This window comes from Mauremys reevesii, linkage group 14, assembly GCF_016161935.1.
Source record: "Mauremys reevesii isolate NIE-2019 linkage group 14, ASM1616193v1, whole genome shotgun sequence".
NCBI lineage: Eukaryota > Metazoa > Chordata > Testudines > Geoemydidae > Mauremys > Mauremys reevesii.
The window spans coordinates 13,852,716-13,880,114 of NC_052636.1; the positions used below are offsets into that span (position 1 = coordinate 13,852,716).

General features: G+C 65.0%; 1 protein-coding gene across 2 annotated transcripts in view; it reads right to left on the minus strand.

Annotated features, from left to right (window-relative positions):
• Positions 1-27,399, minus strand: part of DNAH2 (dynein axonemal heavy chain 2) — a 115,300-nt gene that overhangs the window by 49,556 nt on the left and 38,345 nt on the right. For both annotated transcript variants that reach the window (XM_039500057.1, XM_039500056.1), the window contains exons 21-46: positions 25,587-25,787; positions 25,020-25,176; positions 24,074-24,248; positions 22,616-22,779; positions 22,225-22,386; positions 21,997-22,100; positions 19,479-19,635; positions 18,829-18,911; positions 17,300-17,480; positions 17,053-17,191; positions 14,952-15,169; positions 14,400-14,498; positions 13,981-14,106; positions 12,933-13,043; positions 12,616-12,804; positions 8,854-8,957; positions 8,153-8,342; positions 7,760-7,940; positions 7,399-7,526; positions 6,644-6,796; positions 6,418-6,543; positions 5,304-5,522; positions 5,055-5,172; positions 842-978; positions 615-752; positions 44-202 (exon numbers count right to left, since the gene is read on the minus strand). In XM_039500057.1, coding sequence (XP_039355991.1) covers positions 44-202; positions 615-752; positions 842-978; positions 5,055-5,172; positions 5,304-5,522; positions 6,418-6,543; positions 6,644-6,796; positions 7,399-7,526; positions 7,760-7,940; positions 8,153-8,342; positions 8,854-8,957; positions 12,616-12,804; positions 12,933-13,043; positions 13,981-14,106; positions 14,400-14,498; positions 14,952-15,169; positions 17,053-17,191; positions 17,300-17,480; positions 18,829-18,911; positions 19,479-19,635; positions 21,997-22,100; positions 22,225-22,386; positions 22,616-22,779; positions 24,074-24,248; positions 25,020-25,176; positions 25,587-25,787 — 3,919 coding nt within the window. The remainder of the gene's footprint in view (positions 1-43; positions 203-614; positions 753-841; positions 979-5,054; positions 5,173-5,303; positions 5,523-6,417; positions 6,544-6,643; positions 6,797-7,398; positions 7,527-7,759; positions 7,941-8,152; positions 8,343-8,853; positions 8,958-12,615; positions 12,805-12,932; positions 13,044-13,980; positions 14,107-14,399; positions 14,499-14,951; positions 15,170-17,052; positions 17,192-17,299; positions 17,481-18,828; positions 18,912-19,478; positions 19,636-21,996; positions 22,101-22,224; positions 22,387-22,615; positions 22,780-24,073; positions 24,249-25,019; positions 25,177-25,586; positions 25,788-27,399) is intronic.

Below are 27,399 nucleotides of genomic sequence, written 5' to 3' on the forward strand. Positions count from 1 at the left end.
CAGCCAATGAGAGCGCGAGGGCGGGCTCCCGCCCGCCACCTACCCCGTTCTCTGGGGTGGCCAGAGCAGAGAAGAGCCGGCAGAGCGACACGATGCCGCTGTACTCGGGGATGGGGACCAGCTCCTCGCAGTTCTCCTTCTTGAACGTCAGCATCTTGTCGACGAACTTGTCGAACATTCGCTGCAGGGTTTCCGCCTCCCCCTGAGGAGTGAGGGACCAAGAGCAAAGCTCCCGCGAGGCAGGGCTGGGCTATTCCGCTCCTGGGCTCCCCCCATGGCTCTGCCGGCGCCCCCCACGCCCTCCCCAGCTCCAGCCCTGGGCTCCCCCCGGCTCAGCCGGTGCCCCGCACGCCCTCCCCCAGCTCCAGCCCTGGGCTCCCCCCGGCTCTGCCAACCTGCAGCTCCAGCCCTGGGTTCCCCCCGGCTCAGCCGGTGCCCCTCACGCCCTCCCCCAGCTCCAGCCCTGGGCTCCCCCCGGCTCTGCCAACCCGCAGCTCCAGCGCTGGGCTCTGCCGATGCCCCTCGGCCCAAATCCGCCACCTCTCCTCCCTGCAGCACAGGGGAGAGCGCCCCCTGCTGAGCCCCTGCCCCATTCCCTCCGCCCGCCCGGGGACCTTGGGGCGCTTCTCGATCCAGGAGTGGACGTAGGGTTTCCAGCCCAGGTCGCTGTAGTCCGTGTAGACCATCCCGCAGCGGGAGACGGTGGCGGGCGAGGCCACCGCTAGGTTCTCCACCTCGAAGAGCAGCGAGACCTGGAGAAGGGACAGGATCAGTGGGGGTGGCTCGGGGCAGCCCCCGGCCGGCCCAGGTGCTCGGAGCAGCCCCCGGGGGGGCGACTTGCCTGCTCGGGCATGGAGATCCGCTCCCCGTTGATCAGGGTCAGAACTTTGTTGTCGTCCATGACCGAGTTCATGCTCTCGATCCACAGGGTGTCCACCGGCCCGTCAAACAGGATCCACTTCTCATCGGGCTTCTCGTCTGGCGGGACCGGGAGAGCACGGGAAGCCCCCTCAGCGCTCGGGGAGCTCCCCACCCGTGCCCCAAAGCTCGGCCTTCCAGCCCTCTCTGCCCCCCCCCCGATCCGCGCCCACTGCCCTCAGGGTGCCCTCGGGCCTCCGACAGCAGCGCCCGGTGCTGGGAGAGGAGATGGGCATGTGCCATCCAGGGACAGAACGGGGGCTGCGGGTCGGGAGTGAGGGGCACCGGCAGGGCTGGGGGGCAGGGGCTGCGGGTCGGGAGTGAGGGGCACCGGCAGAGCTGGGGGGCAGGGCCGGGCTGGCAGGGGCTGCGGGTCGGGAGTGAGGGGCACCGGCAGGGCTGGGGGGCAGGGGCTGCGGGTCGGGAGTGAGGGGCACCGGCAGGGCTGGGGGGGCAGGGCCGGGCTGGCAGGGGCTGCGGGTGGGGAGTGAGGGGCACCAGCAGGGCTGGGGGGCAGGGACTGTGGGTCAGGAGGGGCACACACACTGCCACACCAACTGAGACTCAGTGGCACCTCGCCTGGGCATCACATGTCAATTGGCACCAGAGCCCTGGCGGGCACCGGCCCATCCCCCTTCCCCGGCGCTGAGCCAGCCAGTGCCCGCGGCTGCGCTCCCGCCACCTGTCACCTCGCTGTCATCCTCAATTACCAGTGATATTGGGGTCAGGCCGCGCCCCCCCATCTCCTAGTAACGGCAGAGCTCTCTCACATGCCACCGCAGCCTGGCACGCACACGCCACCCCCGCCACCCGCTCCGGCGGGCAAACCGAATCTCCCGGGCTCCCGCGGGGAGACCCAACTACAAGCCATCGGACCGTGGGTCGCCGAGCAGCCGCGCATGGCAGAGGCACCCCCTACGCGGCGCCGGTGGGTACGGCCTGGCATCTAGTGCCCACGCAGAGCGGCATGCCGGGCCCGGAGCACAGCTCCCCACGGGGCACGGCTGAGAGCACCTCCCCGCCCCGCGCTGTTTGCGGAATGCTGGTGCCAACCGGCCGGCACGCTCCGGGGGCACCCGGCGCCCAGGCACGGGCCAGTCTCCCAGAGAGGGGCCGGCCAGCGGAGAGTGGAACAGACATGCCAGAGTGAGGAGCAGAAACCAGCACATGGGCACTGCCCCCCTCTGCCCAGTCCTATGGGCCCTGCCCTGCCCCCAGGCACTGCCCCCCTCTGCCCAGTCCTATGGGCCCTGCCCTGCCCCCGGGCACTGCCCCCCTCTGCCCAGTCCTATGGGCCCTGCCCTGCCCCGGGCACTGCCCCCCTCTGCCCAGTCCTATGGGCCCTGCCCTGCCCCGGGCACTGCCCCCCTCTGCCCAGTCCTATGGGCCCTGCCCTGCCCCAGGCACTGCCCCCTCTGCCCAGTCCTATGGGCCCTGCCCTGCCCGGGCACGGCCCCCCTCTGCCCAGTCCTATGGGCTCTGCCCTGCCCCGGGCACTGCCCCCCTATGCCCAGTCCAATGGGCCCTGCCCTGCCCGGGCACTGCCCCTCTGCCCAGTCCTATGGGCCCTGCCCTGCCCGGGCACTGCCCCCCTCTGCCCAGTCCTATGGGCCCTGCCCTGCCCCGGGCACGGCCCCTCTGCCAGGTCCTATGGGCCCTGCCCTGCCCCCGGGCACAGCCCCCCTCTGCCCAGTCCTATGGGCCCTGCCCTGCCCCCGGGCACTGCCCCCCTCTGCCCAGTCCTATGGGCCCTGCCCTGCCCCGGGCACTGCCCCCCTCTGCCCAGTCCTATGGGCCCTGCCCTGCCCCGGGCACTGCCCCCCTCTGCCCAGTCCTATGGGCCCTGCCCTGCCCCCGGGCACTGCTCCCCTCTGCCCAGTCCTATGGGCCCTGCCCTGCCCCCGGGCACTGCCCCCCTCTGCCCAGTCCTATGGGCCCTGCCCTGCCCCGGGCACAGCCCCCCTCTGCCCAGTCCTATGGGCCCTGACCTGCCCGCGGGCACAGCCCCCCCTCTGCCCAGTCCTATGGGCCCCGCCCTGCCCCCGGGCACTGCCCCCCTCTGCCCAGTCCTATGGGCCCTGCCCTGCCCCGGGCACTGCCCCCCTCTGCCCAGTCCTATGGGCCCTGCCCTGCCCCCGGGCACTGCTCCCCTCTGCCCAGTCTTATCGGCTCTGCCCTGCCCCCGGGCACTGCCCCCCTCTGCCCAGTCCTATGGGCCCTGCCCTGCCCCTGGCACTGCCCCCCTCTGCCCAGTCCTATGGGCCCTGCCCTGCCCCGGGCACAGCCCCCCTCTGCCCAGTCCTATGGGCCCTGCCCTGCCTCCGGGCACAGCCCCCCTCTGCCCAGTCCTATGGGCCCTGCCCTGCCCCCGGGCACTGCCCCCCTCTGCCCAGTCCTATGGGCCCTGCCCTTGGGCACTGCCCCCCTCTGCCCAGTCCTATGGGCCCTGCCCTGCCCCCGGGCACTGCGCCCCGCTGCCCAGGCCGATGGGCCCTGCCCTGCCCCCGGGCACAGCCCCCCCTCTGCCCAGTCCTATGGGCCCTGCCCTGCCCGGGCACGGCCCCCTCTGCCCAGTCCTATGGGCCCTGCCCTGCCCGGGCACTGCCCCCTCTGCCCAGTCCTATGGGCCCTGCCCTGCCCCGGCACTGCCCCCTCTCCCCTGTCCTCTGGGCGCTGCCCTGCCCCGGGCACGTCCCCCATCTGACCAGTCCTATGGGCCCTGCCCTGCCCCGGGCACTGCACCCCTCTGCCCAGTCCTATGGGCCCTGCCCTGCCCCGGCACGCCCCCTCTGCCCAGTCCTCTGGGCCCTGCCCGGCCCCCGGGCACTGCCCCCCTCTGCCCAGTCCTATGGGCCCTGCCCTGCCCCGGGCACGGCCCCCCTCTGCCCAGTCCTATGGGCCCTGCCCTGCCCCGGGCACTGCCCCCCTCTGCCCAGTCCGATGGGCCCTGCCCTGCCCCAGGCGCTGCCCCCTCTGCCCAGTCCTATGGGCCCTGCCCTGCCCGGGCACGGCCCCCCTCTGCCCAGTCCTATGGGCCCTGCCCTGCCCCGGGCACTGCCCCCCTCTGCCCAGTCCTATGGGCCCCTGCCCTGCCCCCAGGCACGGCCCCCCTCTGCCCAGTCCTATGGGCCCTGCCCTGCCCCCAGGCACGGCCCCCCTCTGCCCAGTCCTCTGGGCCCTGCCCTGCCCCCGGGCACTGCCCCCTCTGCCCAGTCCTATGGGCCCTGCCCTTGGGCACTGCCCCCTCTGCCCAGTCCTATGGGCCCTGCCCTGCCCGGGCACAGCCCCCTCTGCCCAGTCCTATGGGCGTGCCCTGCCCCAGGCACTGCCCCCCTCTGCCCAGTCCTAGGGGCCCTGCCCTGCCCTGGGCACAGCCCCCCTCTGCCCAGTCCTATGGGCCCTGCCCTGCCCTGGGCACAGCCCCCCTCTGCCCAGTCCTATGGGCCCTGCCCTGCCCCCGGGCACTGCCCCCCGCGGCCCAGTCCTATCGGCTCTGCCCTGCCCTGGGCACAGCCCCCCTCTGCCCAGTCCTATGGGCCCTGCCCTGCCCCGGGCACTGCCCCCCTCTGCCCAGTCCTATGGGCCCTGCCCTGCCCCCGGGCACGGCCCCCCTCTGCCCAGTCCTATGGGCCCTGCCCTGCCCCCGGGCACTGCCCCCCTCTGCCCAGTCCTATGGGCCCTGCCCTGCCCCGGGCACGGCCCCCCTCTGCCCAGTCCTATGGGCCCTGCCCTGCCCCTGGGCACGGCCCGCCTCTGCCCAGTCCTATGGGTCGTGCCCTGCCCCCTGGCACTGCCCCCCTCTGCCCAGGCCTATGGGCCCTGCCCTGCCCCCAGGCACGGCCCCCCTCTGCCCAGTCCTATGGGCCGTGCCCTGCCCCCGGGCACGGCCCCCCTCTGCCCAGTCCTATCGGCTCTGCCCTGCCCTGGGCACGGCCCCCCTCTGCCCAGTCTTATGGGCCCTGCCCTGCCCCCGGGCACTGCCCCCCTCTGCCCAGTCCTATCGGCTCTGCCCTGCCCCGGGCACGGCCCCCCTCTGCCCAGTCCTATGGGCCCTGCCCTGCCCCTGGGCACTGCCCGCCTCTGCCCAGTCCTATGGGCTGTGCCCTGCCCCCTCTCTGGCTGGCGCCCGCGGGTACCTGCGCAGGCCGCCCGCATGACGCTGGACAGGATGCCGTCCGTCCACTCGCCGGTGCTGAGGTCGTACTCGCCATACAGCTCGCCCAGGGACACGGCCTTGGGGTTCAGGGGGAACTCCTGCCGGGCCCAGCGCCAGCCGGAGGGCAGAGGAGAGAACCAGTCAGAGGGGGTGGGAAGCCAGGGACCCCTGCCCAGCCCCACCCCGGCTCCCAGCCCCCTGCTGCCCCCCCCGGTGCCCACCCACTGACCCGGACAAGGTTGTAGGCGGCGTCCCCGCTCCGGCACAGGGCGGCCATGGTGGCCTGCAGGGTGCGCCAGGTGACCGTCTTGCCGCTGCCCGTGGTGCCCACGATCATGGTGGAGTGCCGGGAGTTCTTGGTCTCGTACAGCTGCATGACCTTGGTGATGGTGAAGGGCGTCACCTGCAGCCCCATCGCCTTCAGCTCCACCTCGATGGCGTCCTTCAGCTGCACAGACAGGGCCCGGCCTGGGGTGACGGGCCCCGGGCACGGAGCAGGGAGCGGCCCACCAGGACCCCGCTCCCCGCCCAGACCAGGAGAGAACCCAGGAGTCCTGGCCCCCAGCCCGCCTGCTCTAACCCCTAGCCCCCGCTCCCCTCCCAGAGCCGGGGAGAGAACCCAGGAGTCCTGGCCCCCAGCCCGCCTGCTCTAACCCCTAGCCCCTGCTCCCCTCCCAGAGCCAGGGAGAGAACCCAGGAGTCCTGGCTCCCAGCCCCCAACCCACCAGCCCCCACTTCCTCCCAGAGCCGGGAGAGAACCCAGGAGTCCTGGCCCCAGCCCCCTCTAACCCACCAGCCCCACTCCTCCCAGAGCCAGGGAGAGAACCCAGGAGTCCTGGCTCCCACCCCCCTTGCTCTGACCCACCAGCCCCCACTTCCCTCCCAGAGCCGGGGAGAGAACCCAGGAGTCCTGGCCCCAGCCCCCACTCTAACCCACCAGCCCCGCTCCTCCCAGAGCCAGGGAGAGAACCCAAGAGTCCTGGCTCCCAGCCCCCCCTGCTCTGACCCACCAGCCCCCACACCCATCCCCGAGCCGGGGCGCGAACCCCGGAGTCCTGGCCCCCCACCCCCCGGCTCTAACCCACCAGCCCCCACTCCCCTCCCAACACCAGGGAGAGAACCCAGGAGTCCTGGCTCCCAGCACCCCCTGCTCTGACCCACCAGCCTCCACTCCCCTCCCAGCGCCAGGGAGAGAACCCAGGAGTCCTGGCTCCCAGCCCCCCCGCTCTAACCACTACCCCCTGCTCCCGTCCCCTCGGCAGTGCAGCCCCTCGGCACTAGAGGGCGTGTGGCTCCAGCCCCGGGGGAAGGCGCCCAGCGGAGGGCCGGGCCGGCTCGCTGACCTTCCCGTAGTCAATGACGGGCGACTCGATGCCCGGGAAGAGGTCCTGGACGATGCCGTTGAACAGGGGCACGTCGACGGAGGCGAGCTTGGCGATATTCATGTCCTTCATGGCCATGAGCAGGATCTGAAAGCCACCAGGAGAGCCGGGTGAGCCGGGCCCCTCGGAGTGCTGGGGATCCGGCGGGCACCCCGACGGCATCGCCCCCCGCCCGGGGGCCCCTCACCTCTTCGTCGGTGATGTCGGGGTGCACCCGGCGCTTCCTCCCGGCGTAGCGGAGCAGCGAGGTCAGCGCCCGCAGCCCGAAGTCGTAGTGGTCCTGCTTGGAGAGCTGCTGCACGGCCAGCGAGTAGAGCGTGTAGACCTTCTTCGCCAGGAGCTGGGACGGAGGGAGCCCATCAGCGCGGGGCGGGGCGGGGCGGGGCGGGGCGCGGCGCGGCAGCCAGGGGCGCCATTGCGGGGGGCCAGGGCAGCAGGCTTCGGAGAACCCCCAGCTCCCCCCGCCTGCCGTCCCCTGACCCCTGGAGCCATGCCACAGCCAGCACCCCCAAGAGCAGAAACCCCCTCACCCTGGCCAGCTGGTCCCCCAGTCTGGGGCCGGATGGGAGCCAGCGCCCCCTAGTGGGGAAAGGCCCCGTGTCCCATTCCCTGAGCCAGCCAGTCCCCCTGCCCCGGGGCCAGGTGGGAGCCAGCGCCCCCTAGTGGGGAAAGGCCCCGTGTCCCATTCCCTGAGCCAGCCAGTCCCCCAACCCCGGGGCCAGGTGGGAGCCAGCGCCCCCTAGTGGGGAAAGGCCCCGCGTCCCATTCCCTGAGCCAGCCAGTCCCCCCGCCCCGGGGCCAGGTGGGAGCCAGCGCCCCCTAGTGGGGAAAGGCCCCGTGTCCCGTTCCCTGAGCCCGCTGGGCCTGGACCCACGGCCCAGGCCACGAGCGCTCCCAGCCAGGGCGACTCTCTGAGCCCCGCGGCCCCAGGCCCGCGAGTACCTTACAGTTGCTGAACCCTTCTCCAAAGAGGATGATCTCTGCGATGAGCGTGGAGTCCGGCACCACCATGGAGATGGGGCGGAACATGGACTTGAGGTTGTCGGGCAGCTCCGTCCGTCCGGCGTAACCTGCCCCAGGGCACCCAGCAGCACGTTAGGCCTGGCCCCCTGCCATCTCCGCCCTGCTCCCTTTACCCCAACCCCGGGCCTGGGACCCTGAGCCGAGGCCCCTGCATAGGGACGGGCTGGCCTTGGGTTCTTCCCTAGCGGCCACGCGGTGCCCATCGGAGCTCCTGCCACGCCCGAGCCAGCCGCTCCGCCAGCGGGAGGGACCGTTCCGTGGGCACGGCCGGGGCTCCCACCTGGGTTCATGGTGATGAAGATGCCGCAGGACCACACCAGCTTGATCTTATGGCCCTCAAAGATGAAGGAGGTCATGTTGGCGGCCAAGGCCGAGAGGATGGAGAGGATCTGCTGGGCCACCACCGACAGCACCTCGATGTTGATGCGGTTGAACTCGTCAAAGCAGCCCCAGGCGCCTGTCTGCGGGGTGAGAGCAGAAAAGGGGGGGATTGGGGCTGCCACCGGCAGGTTCCTCCCATTCACACCCAACCGCCTCGGAGAGGGAGTGGGATCTAGTGGTTAGAACGTGGGGGGCCAGCAGCCAGGGCTCCCAGGTTCCATCCCCAGCTCTGGGAGGGGAGTGGGTCTGGGAGTCCCAGCTCTGGAGCCAGCGCAGTGGCCTGACCCCTTACCTGAGCCAGGCCCGAGTACATGCGCCCCATGGATTTATAGTCCAGGCCTTCGGAGCAGTTCACGACAATCACATACATGCCCAGGGCCTTGCCCAGGTCTTTCACGGTCTCCGTTTTCCCCGTGCCGGCAGGGCCCTTGGGAGACCCTCCCCGGTGGAGGTGCAGGGCGGTGGTCAGGGTTATGTAGCACCTGGAAAGAGGCGGGGGAGCAGGCATCAACCTCCCTGCGTTCCCCAGCCCGCCCCCGGGCCGTCCTCTCTGGGGTCTCCTCTCTCCATCCCTCCGATGTCCACTCGGCTCTTCTGCCCACCCAGCTGCTCTGCCTCTGGGAACAGACCTCAGCTGACGTCCAAGCAAGGGGGCAGGGATGGCTCGGTGGTTTGAGCATTGGCCGGCTAAACCCAGGGTGGTGAGTTCAATCCCTGAGGGGGCCACTTAGGGATCTGGGGCAAAAATCTGTGTGGGGATTGGTCCTGCTTTGAGCAGGGGGTGGGACTAGATCCCTCCTGAGGCCCCTTCCCACCCTGATCTATGATAAGCTCCTGTGGCACTTTCCTCAGGAGCGGTTTCACTGTCAGGGATCAAGCGATCACCTTAACGTAGCCAATGAGCTCTAGGTGCTACGACCTCCCAGCGCGCCCCGGGGGGGCTGCCGACCGCACCGCACCGGGGCGGCAGGGCCTGGGCGCACCGCGCTGTACCTGTCGGTGAGCGGCGTGATGACCAAGCGGCCGGAGTTCCCCAGGTACTCGTAGCCGTAGGGGAACTGGGTGTTGGTCTGCCTGATGACACAGTCGTCCAGATCCTGCCGGGGCAAACAGAGCCATGCGGCAAGTGGAGGTGGAGCTGCAGAGTTCCCAGCTCCACATCCCGTGCTGAGCCCACTGGCGGAGAGCTCTGCAGGGACCCCGGGCATCGAGACCCGGAGCAGGCCTGGCTCCTCCAGCCCCCCAGGAAAGTCCTGTCCCATACAATCTAGTCCCGGGGACTCGGTCTCAAGCCACGGAGCTCCCCCCAGTCCTGCCCGGTGAAGAAAAAGGCCCAAGTAGGCCCATGGAATCGTGGAGGTAAATGCGCGGCTCTGCAGGTGGTGCCGGAGAGAGGGCTTTGGAGTCTCCGACCACGGGATGCTGTCCCAGGAAGAAGGACTGCTAGGAAGAGATGGGCTCCACCTAACGCAGAGCATCTAACCTAGTGAGCAGGGCTTTCAACTCGGTTCACCAGGGATGGTGACCTAAGCCCGGAGGGAAGTGGGATACCAGGAGGAGGGTGCAACAAGGGAGGCCTCCTGATTCATACCGAGAAAGCGGGACAATCGGCTAGTTATCTTAGGTGCCTGTTCACGGGCGCAAGAGGCCTGGGAAACAAGAAGAATTGGACGTCCCGGCACAGTCAAGGAACTCTGCTGTGACTGGAATAACAGACTTGGTGGGGTCACTCACAGGACTGGAGCACTGTCAGGGATGGGTATGAACTGTTCAGGAAGGACAAGGATTGCTCAGAGCTCCAGTGTGAAACTGGAGAAAACCCTGTTGAGAGTCTTTGGGTTCAGTTTAGAGGCGAGAGCATCAAGGGTGATGTCGTGGCGGGCGTTTGCTGTAGACCACCAGACCAGGAGGAGGAGGTGGACCAGGCTTTCTTTGGACAACTAACTGAAGTTTCCAGATCACAGGCCCTGGTTCTCCTGGGAGACTTCAATCTCCCTGACATCTGCTGGGAGAGCAATACAGCAGCGCACAGACAATCCAGGAAGTTTTTGGAGGGTGTTGGGGACAATTTCCTGGTGCAAGTGCTGGAGGAACCAACCATGGGCCGTGCTCCTCTTGACCTGCTGCTCACAAACAGGGAAGAATGGGTAGGGGGAGTAGAAGTGGGTGGCAACCTGGGCAGCAGTGACCATGAGATGGTCAAGTTCAGGATCCTGACAAAAGCAGCAGAATCCGGACCCTGGACTTCAGAAAAGCAGATTTTGACTCCCTCAGGGAGCTGATGGGCAGGATCCCCTGGGAGAATAACAGGAGGGGGAAAGGAGTCCGGGAGAGCTGGCTGTATTTGAAAGAAGCCTTATCGAGGACGCAGGAACAAACCATGCCGATGTGCAGAAAGAACAGCAAATATGGCAGGCGACCAGCTTGGCTTAATAGTGAAATCTTGGTGAGCTTAAACACAAAAAAGGAAGCTCACAAGAAGTGGAAACTTGGACACATGACTAGGGAGGAGTATAAAAATATTGCTCGAGCATCAGGAAGGCCAAAGCACATCTGGAGTTGCAGCCAACAAGGGATGTGAAGGGTAACAAGAAGGGTTTCTACAGGTACGTTAGCAACAAGAAGGTGATCAGGGAAAGTGTGGGCCCCTTTCCGAATGGGGGAGGCCACCTAGTGACAGAAGATGTGGAAAAAGCTGAAGTCCTCAATGCTCTTTTGGCCTCGGTCTTTACAGACCAGGGCAGCTCCCAGACAGCTGCACTGGGCAGCACAGTATGGGGAGGAGGTGAGCAGCCCTCGGCGGTGAAAGACCAGGTTAAGGACTATTTAGAAAAGCTGGACGTGCACAAGTGCATGGGGCCGGATGCGCTGCATCCGACGGTGCTGAGGGAGTTGGCCGATGTGATTGCAGAGCCACTGGCCATTAACTTTGAAAACTCCTGGCGATCGGGGGAGGTCCCAGATACTGGAAAAAGGCTAATGTGGTGCCCATGTTTAAAAAAGGGAAGAAGGAGGATCCAGGGAACTACAGGCCAGTCAGCTTCACCTCAGTCCCCGGAAAAATCATGGAGCAGGAACTCAAGGAATCCATTTTGAAGCACCTGAAGGAGAGGAAGGTGATCAGGAACAGTCAGCATGGATTCACCAAGGGCAAGTCGTGCCTGACTAACCTAATTGCCTTCTATGAGGAGATAACTGGCTCTGTGGATGAGGGGAAAGCAGTGGCTGTGTTATTTCTTGACTTTAGCAAAGCTTTTGATATGGTCTCCCACAGTATTCTTGCCAGCAAGTTAAAGAAGTATGGGCGGGATGAATGGACTATAAGGTGGATAGAAAGCTGGCTAGTTCGTCAGGCTCAACGGGTAGTGACCAACGGCTCCATGTCTAGTTGGCAGCTGGTATCAAGCAGAGTGCCCCAAGGGTCGGTGCTGGGGCCGGTTTTGTTCAACATCTTCATTAATAATCTGGATGATGAGATTAATTGTACCCTCAGCAAGTTTGCAGATGACACTAAACTGGGAGGAGTGGTAGATATGCTGGAGGGTAGGGATAGGATACTAGACAAATTGGAGGATTGGGCCAAAAGAAACCTGATGAGGTTCAACAAGGACAAGTGCAGAGTCCTGCACTTAGGAAGGAAGAAACCCAGGCACTGACACAGGCTGGGGACCAACTGGCTGGGCAGCAGTTCTGCAGAAAAGGACCCGGGGGTTACAGTGGATGAGAAGCTGGATAGGAGTCAGCAGTGGGCCCTTGTTGCCAAGAAGGCCAACCACATATTGGGCTGTATTAGTAGGAGCATTGCCAGCAGATCGAGGGACGTGATCGTTCCCCTCTATTCGGCACTGGTGAGGCCACACCTGGAGTGCTGTGTCCAGTTTTGGGCCCCCCACTACAAGAAGGATGTGGACAAATTGGAGAGAGTCCAGTGGAGGAAAACAAAAATGATGAGGGGGCTGGAGCACATGACTTACGAGGAGAGGCTGAGGGAACTGGGCTTGTTTAGCCTGCAGAAGAGAAGAATGAGGGGGGATTTGATAGCAGCCTTCAGCTACCTGAAGGGGGTTCCAAAGAGGATGGAGCTCGGCTGTTCTCAGTGGTGGCAGATGACAGAACAAGGAGCAATGGTCTCACGTTGCCGTGGGGGAGGTCTAGGCTGGATATTCGGAAACACTATTTCCCTAGGAGGGTGGTGAATCACTGGAATGGGTTCCCTAGGGAGGTGGAGTCTCCTTCCTTAGAGGTTTTTCAGGCCCGGCTTGACAAAGCCCTGGCTGGGATGATTCAGTTGGGGTTGGTCCTGCTCTGAGCAGAAGGTTGGACTAGGAGATACCTCCTGAGGTCTCTTCCAACCCTAATCTTCTCTGTTCCTATGATTGTATATTGGACCCTGTCCCTGGCAATGGACACCGGGGGCAGCCCATAGGGGAAGGGAGGGGGTGAAACAGAGCCGGGTGGCTGAGGCAGCTGGTGAGAGCAAGGAGGAGAGAGGTGGCTAACGGCCCAAGCAGGACGGCAAACTGCAGGGAATTACAGGTACGCTGGAGGCAACATCTTCCCCTCTGCTCAGCGCGGCTGGTGAGGCTGAACAGCAGGGGGCAGCGATGCGGACGCAGGCCTGTAGCTAGGACTGATTCTGCCCCACAGGGGGCGGCAGAACTAGCCCCACATACACCCACTCTCCCCAGCAGGCGGAAATCCAGCCAGCAGGGGGCAGCGCGGGCCTCACGCGCCCAGAGGCCGGTCCATCCTCACCTTGTCCCAGTAGAGGCGGAGCTGACTCAGCCACTCGAAGGACGTCACGTCCATCAGGCTGGTCTTGTAGAGTTTTTCTATGACGTCCCGTGCGTGGATTTCCACCGTCACCAGCGCGACGATCTTCAGGCGCATGATCTTGGTCAGGCTGCCCCGGATGGCCTCCGAGTACTTGTTCAGCAGGGACACCTAGCGAGGAAACAGCCGGTGGTCAGACGCACGCGAGGGCGTGTCATAGTGAGCGGTGTGCGCACGTGTGCGAGCACGTGGGCGGGCCAGTGCCAGCGTGCACGGCTGCGCTGCGCTCTCCCCTTCACCTGCTTCTTCTTCATGACCTTGAGGAATTTCTTGTCCCCTCGCTCCTTGCAGTTGGCCAGGCACTTGGTGACGTCCGTCGTCCACTGGATCTGGCTGGCAGTGATCACCATCTGCAAGGGACGAGGAGTGGGGTGGAGGGAGGGGCACTGGCAAATCCCCTCTTCCCCAGCCCCCCCGAGCTCAGTTCTGGGGAGCCCCCTGCCCACAGACCTCCAACACCCTAATCCGAGAAATGACCATTCGTCCTGGGCCCCACGTCCCTCTTCCTCCGCCCGGCCTGATCCCTTCTGCACTTAGGAGCGTCGTCCCTCCAGCCTAGGGGCTCTGAGCACTTTACCCAGGGGGGTCAGGGGCACTGGGTCCCTTTTACGCGGGGGAACACCGAGGCCCACGCCCGGAAAGTGACTTTCCCGGCTCTGGCAGAATGAAATCCAGGGTACGGAGCCCCGAGTTCTAATTCCCTAGTGCCTAGAGCCCACTCCCCAGAGCCGGGGAGAGAACCCAGGAGTCCTGGCTCCCAGCCCCCCCCCCCGCTCTAACCACCAGCCTCCACTCCCCTCCCAGAGCCGGGGAGAGAACCCAGGAGTCCTGGCTCCCAGCCCCCCCTGCTCTAACCACCAGCCCCGACTCCCCTCCTGGAGTCAGGACAAGAACCCAGGAGTCCTGGCTCCCAGCTCCCCCTGCTCTAACCACCAGCCCGAACTCCCCTCCTGGAGCCAGGACAAGAACCCAGGAGTCCTGGCTCCCAGCCCCCCTGCTCTAACCCACCAGCCCCCACTCCCCTCCCAGAGCCGGGGAGAGAACCCAGGAGTCCTGACACTCAATCCTCTGCTCTAAATTCTGAGCCCTCCTCCCCGTTCTCCACGGAGTGGCTGGGCTGAGGCTCACCAAACTCATTCCACGTATGCCCTGAGCGTACCCAAGGCTGCTCCAACCCACGGCAATAGCAAGACTCCCACTGGCTTCAGTGGAGCCGGACCAGGCTGTAAGGCCAGTCCCCGCTGGCCGAGCCGCGGCCCCCCCGTGCCCTGGGGGCGCAGTACTCACCTGTCCGGCCCACTCCTTCACCCACTTGTCCCTTTTCGTCAGCATCTTCTTCAGGGCCAGGCGGCAGTTCCTCAGCAGCTCCTTCAGGGTCCAGCGCATGGCGCGCTCCACGTCACACAGCCACTCCTGGGCGGCAGGCAGACGGGGGGCTGAGGGGACCTCTCGGGGGGTTCCCCCGGCCCCCTCTTCAGCACAGCGCAACGCGGGCGACACCCAGCCCGGGCCCGGCGCCGGGGGGCAGAGGGGGGCTGAACGGGGAGAGGGGCGGGCGCCTGCAGCGGGAAGGAGCGGGAGTGATTGGGAATTGGATCGGCCCGGAGCTGGGGAGCCAGCGGAGGTGCCCGAGGGGGGGGTCAGAGGAACCAGGATTGGGCTACCCAACGCCCCAGCTCCCCCCGCCCACAGCTGGGCCCCCTCACCTCCACGGGCCCTTCCAGCAGCACGGAGTGGGCGAACTCCACGTACTCCCCGTCCAAGGAGAACATGCCCACGGCTTCCGACTTGTTGCCCATTCCCACCTGAGACATGAGGAGAAGACTCGTGCTCCGCCCACCTCCGGGTGCTCCGGGGGAGGTGGGTGTGAAGATCAGGGCCCGAGGGTGGGCCAAAGGGGGGGAAGGGGCTTGGGGGCTCAGATTCAGAGGGGCTGACAGCCGGCTGCACCGGGGCAGAAGCTGTCCCCTTCTGCTGTAACCACAAGGTCACCCTCCGTTTAGAGGGGTTCCCACCTCCGGGGGACTGGGGGTAGCTGTTTCTGCAGGGGTCCCTCGCTCAGCGCGGAGGCGGGTGGCGACTGCTACCAGCGCCCCCAAGGAGAATCTCCTCTCCGGCTGAAAGGTCCGGGGGCTTTGGGGAAGCCGGATGGCACCACCCAGGCTGGGATTTAGCCAAGACCCCAGGGTTGAATGGGGAGAAGGCCCAGGGCCTCGGCCCAAAGCAGGAGGAGGCTACGCCCGGGGCTGGCTCTGGACCTTCTGGATTTTGAGGCACTTGATGTTGTCGAAGCACTTCTTGAGGTGGGGCTGGACGGCCTCGGGGTTGCGGGACTGGCCCAGGATCTCCAGCAGATCGTCGTTGGACAGGAAGTAGAAGCGGGGGAAGATGTGGCGCTTGGTCTCCAGGTACATATCCAGGGATTTCTGGATCTCCTCCAGGGCGCTGTTCATCTCCACCAGCTTGTCCAGGAGGCCTGGGGGGAACGGACCACGGGCCCCCTGACTCCAGCCAGGTCACAAAGCTCCCCCCCCTGGCCTTCAGCAGCGAGGTCAAGTCCGGGGCCTCCCTCTCCCCGCCCCCGTTCCCCTGAGCCCACTCCCTTCCATGCCTGCTCCCCGCCCCCCGCCCCCGTGCGGCTCTGAGTCGCCCTGGCAGATCCTCAGGGTGGGAGCCCTGTTGCCTCCCGGCGTCAGCTCTAGGTGCAGTGAGTTTGCTCAGCCCCAGCCCCGGGCCCCGAGGTGCTGCCATCTTTCATCCTGCAAACAGTGGCCTCGCTTCCCGTTTGAACGAGAAACGGGGCCACAGGCAAGATCGAGCCTTTCAAGGGGGCTGCTTCCGCCAGGCGCTCTCCGGTTTCACCGGCCACGGCCCCTCCTGAGCCCCACACCCTGCTCCTGCAGCACAGGCCAAGCCCCACGCTAGGGAGCTGGGCTCAGCCCTGACTCAGAGGAGAATGACCCTGCGCTGTGGCTTTGGGGCGGCGCTGACTGAGCGCCCCCGACTGAACCTCCACCCTCTCTCCCCGGGGCCTAGAGCCCTAGCACCCCGCTGGGGTCAGCGCTGGCTGAGAGGGGAGAGCGCCCCCTACTGAGCCACCACCATGCAGCACCGAATCTCCTTTGGAGGCCTCCGAGCCAGTTACTCAGAGAATCACAGCAGATCAGGGTTGGAAGGGACCTCAGGAGGTATCTAGTCCAACCCTCTGCTCAAAGCAGGACCCACCCCAACTAAATCATCCCAGCCAGGGCTTTGTCAAGCCAGGCCTTCAAAACCTCTAAGGAAGGAAATTCCACCACCTCCCTAGGGAACTCACTCCAGTGCTTCACCACCCTCCTAGGGAAATAGTGTTTCCTAATATCCAACCTAGACCTGCCCCACTGCAACTTGAGACCATTGCTCCTTGTTCTGTCATCTGCCACCACTGAGAACAGCCGAGCTCCATCCTCTTTGGAAAACCCCTTTGGGTAGCTGAAGGCTGCTATCAAATCCCCCCTCATTCTTCTCTTCTGCAGGCTAAACAAGCCCAGTTCCCTCAGCCTCTCCTCATAAGTCATGTGCTCCAGCCCCCTCATCATTTTCGTTGCCCTCCGCTGGACTCTCTCCAATTTGTCCACATCCCTTCTGTAGTGGGGGGACCAAAACTGGACTCAATACTCCAGATGAGGCCTCACCAGTGCCGAATAGAGGGGAACGATCACGTCCCTCGATCTGCTGGCAATGCTCCTACTAATGCAGCCCAAAATGCCGCTAGCCTTCTTGGCGACAAGGGCGCCCTGCTGACTCATATCCAGCTTCTCATCCACTGTAACCCCCGGGTCCTTTTCTGCAGAACTGCTGCCCAGCCATTCGGTCCCTAGTCTGTAGCAGTGCCTGGGATTCTTCCGTCCTAAGTGCAGGACTCTGCACTTGTTCTTGTTGAACCTCATCAGGTTTCTTTTGGCCCAATCCTCTAATTTATCTAGGTCACTCTGGACCCTGTTCCTACCCTCCAGCGTATCTACCTCTGCCCCCAGCTTCGTGTCACCTGCAAACTTGCTGAGGGTGCAGTCCACACCGTCCTCCAGATCATTAATGAAGATATTGAACAAAACCGGCCCCAGGACCGACCCTTGGGGCACTTGGCTTGAAACCGGCTGCCAACCAGACATGGAGCTGTTGATCGCTACCCGTTGAGCCCGACGATCTAGCCAGTTTTCTATCCACCTTATAGTGAGCAGACTCCCCTGGGGAGCCAGAGACGAGAGGAGATCACTGCTCTCGGAGGCGGCCCGGTGGCAGGAAACAGGGCCTGGTGCAGAGTGGGAAGAAGCAGCTGGCTTGTGGCTGGGGTCCGGAGGGAGGGGGAGCAGCAGCTACCTGGGTAATGCGTCCCGCGCAGCGCGTTGTTATCCTTGTTCAGTCTGTCCATGATCGTCTTCCAGCTGGCGTTGATCTGGTCGAAGGAGGCCGACTCCTGGGGCAGCTGCTTCCGGATGTCTTCTCCCAGGAAGATGTTCTGTGGGGGGTTGGCACCAGAGAGAGAGAATGGCCCTGCCCGTCATTAGAGGGGGAACCCGGCCCTGCGTGCGGGCCCCTCAGGGACGCTGGGCAGGGGGCTCCTCACCTCCAGGTACATCCACTGCCGCTGCACGGTCAGCACCATCTCGATCACCTCCAGGATGAGCGAGAGGCAGCGCTCCCAGCGGTCCACCTCCTTCTCAAAGGGCTTGACGAAGCGCGAGGCCTTCATGGTGGAGAGGGAGACCTGGTTATCCTCCAGCGCCTGGAACACCTCGTCCGTCCCCCTGCGGGAGCCGGGAGGGAGAGATCGGTGGGAGGCTGACAGGCCTGGGCATACAACGAGCAGAGCGGCTACGGGGCGCTCCCACCAATGGGCCTTTGGGGGCACACCGCCCGTGGCCCGGTCTGCCCAGGGCCTCTCTGCAAAGCCTGCCCACAATGGGGCCCGTTAGCATGGCAGTTCTGCGCTATGGGCACCTGTCCTCAAATGATGCCCCAAACTCATCCCAGATAGGAAGAACTTTCACCCACTAGTGAGCTGGGGCTGGATTGGAGTTAGCTCCCTGGTGGAGAAAGGCCCCGTGTCCCGTTCCCTGAGCCAGCCAGTCCCCCAACCCCAGGGCCAGGTGGGAGCCAGCGCCCCCTAGTGGGGAAAGGCCCCATGTCCCATTCCCTGAGCCAGCCAGTCCCTGCCCCGGGGCCAGGTGGGAGCCAGCGCCCCCTAGTGGGGAAAGGCCCCGTGTCCCACTCCCTGAGCCAGCCAGTCCCCCCGCCCCGGGGCCAGGTGGGAGCCAGCGCCCCCTAGTGGGGAAAGGCCCCATGTCCCATTCCCTGCCCCCACCTCTTTTACAGAGTCCCTGCTTCCCAGGAGAGTCCCCCAGCCTGGAGGTCTGGCCTGGGCTCTTTCGTCCTAGCCGGCCGAGTTGACATCTGGCTGTGTTAAAACACTCACTGTTTGCCAGCAATCCAGCTCCCTCCCTAGTCCCCCTAGAGTAGCACCGGTTTCTCTCTCCGAGCTGAGCAAGCCAGCCACACGCGAGCCCTGCAGCTGCCAGGTCTCAACCCAATCACGGAGGGACACCCCTGCTGCAGCCAGCGACTGCAGAGGTCAGGCCGCCCTCAGCAAACTCCCTCCCTGCTAATAAAACCGGGTCAGTGAGAAAGACGGCGGGGAAATCCAAAGGCCACGGCCTGCCCTGCTGTTCTGATCTTCGGTAACGAACGGAAACCAGGCTTCGTGGCTAGTGCTGGGACTCAGGACTATTCCTGGCGGTGGAAAGGGAGTGGAGACTAGCAGTCAGAGCAAGGGGGCTGGGAATAGGACACTTGGGCTCTGTGAGGACCAGGGGAGCCTGGTCTGGTGGTCAGAACGGGAGCTGGGAGTCAGGAGCCCAGGGTTCTAGTCTCAGCTTTGGGAAGGGAGGAGGTGGTCAAGGGAGGGTCTATCTACCTGTACTCAGACAGACAGAGAAACAATTAAATAAACCAGCTTTTCCCCCATGGCCACCGTGGCGCCTCGTTAACGAGCAGGAGACCACACCCCGCCATGCTCAGCGGCTTGTCTACCCAGGACCCCTGCCCCTGCCCCATCTCTCCTGGCGGTGCTGCAAGGCAGGTCTTCGGAAGCCCTACCTGAGTCGGTGGTGTCCCTTGTCCTTGTACGGCACAATATCCAGCAGCACCACATCCCAGGTCTTGGCGATGGCTTGCAGGGCCTGGGAGAAAGACAGGGACGGACAGCATGAAATACACAGGGGAACCTCACCACATTTGGATGATTTAGCTGGGGTAGGTCCTGCTTTGAGCAGGGGGCTGGACTAGATGCCTCCTGAGGTCCCTTCCGACCCTGAGATTCTATGATTCCACGACTGACTGGGGCTAAGGTCAGAAAGGAGAGGCCATGTGTCTAACGTCAGAACTGAGCCTGGGAGTCAGGAGGCCTGGGATCTATTCCTGGTTCAGGCGGGGGGGTAGTGGGTTAGAGCCAGGAGGTGGGGGGGGTCAGGATTCCTGGGTTCCATTCCCAGATCTGAGATGGGAAGTTAAGAGAGGAGGAGGGGAGCTGAGACTCCTGGATTCTACTCCAAGCTCCGAGCAGGAACATATCTAACAGTGACTGGGAGTCAGGACTCCTGGCTCCACATGATAGTTGGCAAATCGGTGCCAAATATGACAGTGGGTTTTGCGATGTGGACTCCTGTCCTGCTAAGATCTGGGCAGAGACATTCAACGTCTGCTCAAAAAGATGACTGAGGGAAGAGGGACAGACAGACAGACTCTACCAGCTCGATAGACAGCTCCTTGGAGGCCGACGCAGAGATCTCACTGATTTTCTCCACGTGTTGATCCAGGCCGAGCTCCACAATATTCTCCAGCCTGAAATCTTCAGCGTCCTGGTCAAACGTCCTGAGGACCAAGTCCTTCACCTGATCCCAATGCCTGCAGGGAAGCCACCGACAGCATTAAACCGGGGAATGCTGATACACCAGGATCAGTTCTAACCCCTTCAGGACAGAGACTTGGCCAGCCCCAAGAAGGGAAATCCGTACGCTCCCCAGCACGGCAATGGAGATGTTGAGATGGTCCAATGGCCGGACGCTCCGGGACGGGAAATGAAACGAGGTTGGAAGGGGCCTGATGTGGGTTGCTCCAACTGGAGAGAAGTTGAGGGAGTCGAGGCGACGCTGATATGGGCATATTCAGCGGAGCCCGGGGAGCGATATCACTGGGACGGCTCTTTCAGTGACTGTGGATGGAAGAAAAGCAAGGGGGAAAGCGAAGCCTTGGCGCATGGCCCGGGTATCAGAAGACCTCAGAAGATCAGTCTGCTCCGATGTATGATCACCCGCGTTGGAAGAAGGCTGTAAATGTCGCCAGCCCTGAACAGGGAAGTGGCAAGGAGGAAGGAAGAAGAATTCGATACCCTTCAACCCCAGAGATCTGTTCCCAGAGCATGCAGGGAACACCCCCCCCCCAAGCACAGTGAGGCGACAGTGGGGCTGGACCATACGTTTCTAGGTGCTTCAGCAGCACACCGAGAGGCAAGTCCAGGCGGAGCGACAGACCCAGCCCTGGGGAGCGAGGCTGGGAGGGACGGGGCGATCTCTGGGCACCAGAAGAGAACGCAGCGGGCTGCGCTGCCTGCAGGTGTCTGGAGCACCGCGCCGAGGGCTGGGCTGAAGGCGATGCAGCGGCCAATGGGTTATTAACCAGCGCTCATGCGTGGGCTTGTTTGAAGGGCGCCGCACGGCAGGACACTGGAAAAAATAAGCTCTTCCTCCTTCCCAAGCAATTGCGGCCTCTTTCCCACCGCCCCACACCTCCCACTGGGCGCAGACGTGGTGTCGGGCAGTGAATCACCAGAGGAATTCTCCCCCGCCAGCTCGCTAACGAGCATATGTTCGTGCGGGGCTGACGAACGAGGTCAGAGTCGAGCCCCTTTGCGTTTAACTCCCCGAGGAGGTGCAAGAACCACGTGGTTACAAACCAGCTGTGCCGGCCGAGTCCTCCAAGGGAACAGACTCATGTGTGAGCCGCACCACACCCGGAGCCGAGCACGGGGCTAGGACTCCAGGCACAGTCATTCGCAGTCTAACAGCTAGAGCTCCGGGGTTCGAATCCCACTCTGGGAGGGGAGTGGAGGCTAGTGGTTAGAGCAGCGGGGCTGGAAGCCAGGACTCCTGGGTTCCCTCCCCGGCTCTGGGAGGGGAGTGGGGGCTGGGGGGTGAGAGCAGGGGGGCCGGGAGCCAGGACTCCTGGGTTCTCTCCCCGGCTCTGGGAGGGGAGCAGGGGCTGGTGGGTTAGAGCAGGGGGGCCGGGAGCCAGGACTCCTGGGTTCTCTCCCTGGCTCTGGGAGGGGAGTGGGGGCTAGTGGTTAGAGCAGGAGGGGCTGGGAGCCAGGACTCCTGGGTTCTCTCCCTGGCTCCGGGAGGGGAGCGGGGGCTGGGGGATTAGAGCAGGGGGGGCTGGGAGCCAGGACTCCTGGGTTCTCCCCCCGGCTCTGGGAGGGGAGTGGGGTCTGGGGGGTTAGAGCATGGGGACTGGGAGCCAGGACTCCTGGGTTCTCCCCCCGGCTCTGGGAGGGGAGCGGGGTCTGGTGGGTCACAGCAGGGAGGGCTGGGAGCCAGGACTCCTGGGTTCTCTCCCTGGCTCCGGGAGGGGAGCGGGGGCTGGTGGTTAGAGCAGGGGGGGCTGGGAGCCAGGACTCCTGGGTTCTCTCCCTGGCTCTGGGAGGGCAGTGGGGGTTGGTGGGTTAGAGCAGGGGGGGCTGGGAGCCAGGACTCCTGGGTTCTCTCCCCGGCTCTGGGAGGGGAGTGGGGTCTGGTGGGTTAGAGCATGGGGACTGGGAGCCAGGACTCCCGGCTTCTCCCCCAGCTCTGGGACAGGCGTGGGGTCTGGTGGTTAAAGCAGCAGGTTAGGACTCCTGGGTTCTCTTTCCTATTGGAGCAGGGGAGTGTAGTCGTGGAGAGGGGGGTGCTCTCAGGACTCCCCAACCCTACCACTCACTCTCTGTGACCCTGGGCACATCCCTTCTTGTCTCTGGGCCTCCCGGGAACAGTGAATTTACTCAGGCCACAGAGGGGTTGGGAAACTTCTTTCTTAAAGGCAGGCTAAGGCGCGCGAGCTCCTCGGACGACAGGAGCTCCTCGGCCAGAGGACGATCCATTCCCTCAGCGGGCTCCCGCCCCACCACAGACAGATCCAGGGGCACAGTCTCCCGTATATTCCTCCCCGGAGGAGCAGCTTTCAGCCGCTCTCCGGCGGGCCAGCAAACGGTGCCCTCGGACGAGCCATACCTACCTCTCCCGCAAGGCCGGGTTCCTGAGGTCTGAGATCAGGGGCATCGTCCTCTTAAACTGCTCCACCTTCACCTTGGAAGTCTCGATGATTTCCCAGTTCCGATCCTGTGGTTGGAAAGGAAGCAGAGCACTAGGGAAGGCCCCCTTGTCTGCTGTCCCCCAAGAGCCCGTCCCGTACGCCACAAGGGGACCGGCTGGCAGCGCCGGGCCAGGGGAGCCGCTCTCTTACCTTGAGCTCCCGGCTCAGCTTGTTGAGCTTGCGGAAGAGCCCGTAAGCCGTGGTCTCCATCACCTCCGTCTGCAGGGTCTTGAAGCTTCCTGTCTTCCACTCGTTCCAGTGGTCCTCCCACTCCTTGGCGATCTCCCACACCTGCTGCAGGTAGTCCAGCTCCTGCAGGGCACCGCACAGAGAGCTGAGCCACCGCTGGAGAGAGACCCGGGCCCACCTTCCTGCCCGTCCAGCTGGCTCCGCCCCCCACTGCGCCGACCCGGGGGGGCTGGATGTGGGTTTGCTCGCGGGCAGCAGCAACGCGAGCATGGTCCCTCCAAGCTGCCCCCGGACTGAGCCTCTCACTGCCCCCCAAGGAGGAGAGGGGAGCTCAGGCCTGGGGGGTTCCCACCTTCTCGAGCTTCTGCAGGTCTTTGGAAGCAGGCTGCTCGATTTTGAAGATGCCCAGGTTGGAGCGCAGGGTGCTCTCCTCATCCTTCATGGTGGCCAGCAGCTGCCGCATCGCCGCGATCTGCTCCAGGGCCGCCTCGCAGCTCACAGCGCAGGTGAATGGACCTACGCAACAAAGAGCTCAGCAGCCTCTGCCCACGCTGGATGGCTGGGCCATCGGCCAGGGACCCTTTTCCCGCGCTTGGAGAGGTCAAGGGAGGCGGAACGAGGACGCGATTACAGCATGGAAGTGGGAGCCAGGACTCCTGGGTTCCAGCACCGGCTCTGGGAGGGGAGCGGGGTCAGGTGGTTAGAGCAGGAGGAGCTGGGAGCCAGGACTCCTGGGTTCTCTCCCCGGCTCTGGGAGGGGAGTGGGGTCAGGTGGTTAGAGCAGGAGGAGCTGGGAGCCAGGACTCCTGGGTTCTCTCCCCGGCTCTGGGAGAGGAGCAGGGTCAGAGGGTTAGAGCAGGGGGGCTGGGAGCCAGGACTCCTGGGTTCTCTCCCCGGCTCTAGGAGGGGAGCGGGGTCAGGTGGTTAGAGCAGGGGGGCTGGGAGCCAGGACTCCCGGGTTCTCTCCCCAGCTCTGGGAGGGGAGTGGGGGCTGGTGAGCTAGCCGGGGGGGCTGGGAGCCAGGACTCCCGGGTTCTCTCCCCGGCTCTGGGAGGGGAGTGGGGGCTGGTGGGTTAGAGCAGGGGGGGCTGGGAGCCAGGACTCCTGGGTTCTCTCCCTGGCTCTGGGAGGGGAGTGGGGGCTGGTGGGTTAGAGCAGGGGGGCTGGGAGCCAGGACTCCTGGGTTCTATCCCCAGCTCTAGGAGGGGAGCGGGGTCAGGTGGTTACAGCAGGGGGGGGCTGGGAGCCAGGACTCCTGGGTTCTATCCCCAGCTCTGGGAGGGGAGCGGGGTCAGGTGGTTACAGCAGGGGGGGGCTGGGAGCCAGGACTCCTGGGTTCTCTCCCCGGCTCTGGGAGGGGAGCGGGGTCAGGTGGTTACAGCAGCGGGGGGCTGGGAGCCAGGACTCCTGGGTTCTCTCCCCGGCTCTGGGAGGGGAGCGGGGTCAGAGGGTTAGAGCAGGGGGGCTGGGAGCCAGGACTCCTGGATTTTATTCCCAAGCCTACAGAGCATGGTGAAAGCTCAGCAGTGCTCAGTTTCCTGAAGGGTTGTTCGGTGCAGGAGGGTGAGGAGATACAGGACAGTGATTTACAAGAGAACTGGAAAAATGAAGGGATTTACTAGTAGGGAGGGACGTGAGATTCAAACTCCCTAACTGCAAATAGCTCAATCTACTGAACCAGTTTCTTCAAACCTGACTTGTTCTTTAGGTCGCACTGAGATCTAGACAACAAGCCAAATATGGCGTTTCTAGCAGGAGCAATTTTTGAGTTCACCGAGGCCTCTGTTCTGTGTGTGGCACCACCACTCACCTTTGGTGCCAAAATCCTGCAGCAGGACCTGGGCCTTTTTCTTGAAGTCGTCCGCAGAGTGGATCAGGCCCGTCTTGAATTTCTCCTTGTGTTTCTTTAGCATGACGTCGCTCTCCAGGATGCACTGCTGGAAGGACAGCCACTCCGAGTTGAGCACTCCCAGCGTCTGCAGCACCTGGGACACGGGCGAGGGAGAAGGATGAGAGACGTGTTCTCCCGCCAAGATTACCGCGGCTCTGAGGAGACGGCTGGGCATGGCAGCTTCCAGAAACGTGGCTGGGATAAATAGGAACCTCCTCCACCCCCACGGCTCGGGGTGGGGCACAGGAGGGGGTGCAGGTCACAGGCTCTGGGAGGGAGTCTGGGTGCGGGAGGGAGCTCGGGGTGGGGCACAGGAGGGGGTGCAGGTCACAGGCTCTGGGAGGGAGTCTGGGTGCGGGAGGGGGCTGGGGGTGGGGCACTGGAGGGGGTGCAGGTCACAGGCTCTGGGAGGGAGTCTGGGTGCGGGAGGGGGCTCGGGGTGGGGCACAGGAGGGGGTGCAGGTCACAGGCTCTGGGAAGGAGTCTGGGTGCGGGAGGGGCCTCGGGGTGGGGCACAGGAGGGGGTGCAGGTCACAGGCTCTGGGAGGGAGTCTGGGTGCGGGAGGGGGCTTGGGATGGGGTTTGGGTGTGGGAGGAGTTTCAGGGTGCCAAATCCAGGGGGCGCTCACCCCGGGCAGCTCCCCGCAAGCAATGACCTGTCCCAGCTGCTCCTAGGCGGCGGCGGTGCAGCGGGCGGCCCGGCGCACTGTCTCCACCTACAGCTCCTATTGGCTGCAGTTCCCGGCCAATGGGAGCGGCGGAGCCAGCGCTCAGGGCAGGACGGGGGCAGTGCAGAGCCGCCTAAATCCCTTTGGGGTCTGGGCCGGCGCGGCAGGGGCCACGCAGGGTCTGCGTCCACACTCACCCCCTCGTCCACGGCCACTTCGTATTTCTCCAGGATGGCAAACTGCTCGTGGATGGGTGGGATCTGCCCCTCCAGCTTCGGCAGCTCGTGCTGCAGGGTGTCCAGGAGCTGCAGGCTCCGGCCCAGCTCCTCCAGCGTCTGCGGAGGCCGGCTGACCCTGGGGGCCAGAGCGGGGAGTGAGCCAGGCCTCTTGTGCCCGTGCAGCCGGGCGTGCCGCACTCCCCACCACTGCCGCTGGGCCTGGGTCCCTCGCTTTCCTGCCGGGGTTAAGCTAGAAGCCCAGAGGGCCGCCTAGAGGGGGCTTCGCAGGACTGGGGGGCTCGGCCAGGTCCCAGGGAAGAGCATCAGCCAGGGCCCCCCGAATCCCAGAGCTAGAAACAGTGACTAGACTCGACCCGGACCCAGCTGGCATGGAAGGACCCAGAGACGGTGACGGGCCGGTTTGGAACTGGAGAACTCGCCTCGGTGGGGAGAAGGGAAGGCCAGAGAGGAGGGCCTGGGCTGTCTCTGCCCCCGCCAGCAGGGGCATGGGGGGCAGGCAATGGGGCAGGAAGGAAGGGGCCTCACTTCTCGGCGTTCTCCTGGAGGTAGGCGTACAGCTCCTGCAGCCGGGTGCTGGCCATCTCGTTCAGCAGGTTGGTGAGCTTGTTCTGCCACTCGTTGCAGTGCTGGACCACGGAGAACTTGAGGTGGGAGCAGTCGAGCAACACGAACTGGATGTTCAGCACCGTCTCCTCCTTCTGCACGTTGTTGGCCACCTCCATGTACCTGCCATGCACAGACACAGAGCCGCCCTTCAGCCGGCTGCTCGGGGCAGAGCGGGAGGGCCGAGCTCTCCGGCGCACACCTCCACGTGGCAACGGAGAACCCCGGGGGGCCGAGCTCTCCGGCGCACACCTCCACGTGGCAACGGAGGAGAACCCCGGGGGGCCGAGCTCTCCGGCGCACACCTCCACGTGGCAACGGAGAATCCCGGGGAGTCGAGCTCTCCGGCGCACACCTCCACGTGGCAACGGCTTCGGCGCACACCTCCACGTGGCAACGGAGAAGCCCGGGGGGCCGAGCTCTCCGGCGCACACCTCCACGTGGCAACGGAGGAGAACCCCGGGGGGCCGAGCTCTCCGGCGCACACCTCCACGTGGCAACGGAGGAGAAGCCCGGGGGGCCGAGCTCTCCGGCGCACACCTCCACGTGGCAACGGAGGAGAAGCCCGGGGGGCCGAGCTCTCCGGCGCACACCTCCACGTGGCAACGGAGGAGAAGCCCGGGGGGCCGAGCTCTCCGGCGCACACCTCCACGTGGCAACGGCTTCGGCGCACACCTCCACGTGGCAACGGAGAAGCCCGGGGGGGCCGAGCTCTCCGGCGCACACCTCCACGTGGCAACGGAGGAGAATCCCGGGGGGCCGAGCTCTCCGGCGCACACCTCCACGTGGCAACGGAGGAGAAGCCCGGGGGGCCGAGCTCTCCGGCGCACGCCTCCACGTGGCAACGGAGGAGAAGCCCGGGGGGCCGAGCTCTCCGGCGCACACCTCCACGTGGCAACGGAGGAGAACCCCGGGGGGCCGAGCTCTCCGGCGCACGCCTCCACGTGGCAACGGAGGAGAAGCCCGGGGGGCCGAGCTCTCCGGCGCACACCTCCACGTGGCAACGGAGGAGAAGCCCGGGGGGCCGAGCTCTCCGGCGCACACCTCCACGTGGCAATGGAGAAGCCCGGGGGTCCGAGCCCTCCGGCGCACGCCTCCACGTGGCAACGGAGGAGAAGCCCGGGGGGCCGAGCTCTCCGGCGCACACCTCCACGTGGCAACGGAGGAGAAGCCCGGGGGGCCGAGCTCTCCGGCGCACACCTCCACGTGGCAACGGAGGAGAAGCCCGGGGGGCCGAGCTCTCCGGCGCACACCTCCACGTGGCAACGGAGGAGAAGCCCGGGGGGGACTCTCTGCATGGAGGTGACTGGGTGGGATTAGTTCCTTCACTGGAGACACTGGAATTCACACAGAATGGATCAGAGGAGAGATCGTCAGATCCTTCTCACCTGAGCTACGGGTGCCTTGTGGAAACCAGCAGGGCACTAGGGGGCGCTGTGCTGGAGGGAGCAGGTTGACTGGGCCCCTAGGGGGTGCTGTTCCCTCAGAGGCAGTGCTGAGGCCAGTGCCCCAGCAGGGCACTAGGGGGCGCTGTGCTGCAGGCAGCAGTGTAGTTAACCCAGCAGCCAAGTTTGTTTTCAGTCAGTACGCACCTCACCCCCCAAACTCCTGCCCATGATACATTAAAGACCACCCGGGCTTATTGAGAAATCAATAGCCTTGGTAGCTCCTGAGTGAGCAGGGTGGGGCCAGGGCGCTGGTTGGGGGGGGCACCGTGAGGTTTACAGCTGCCATG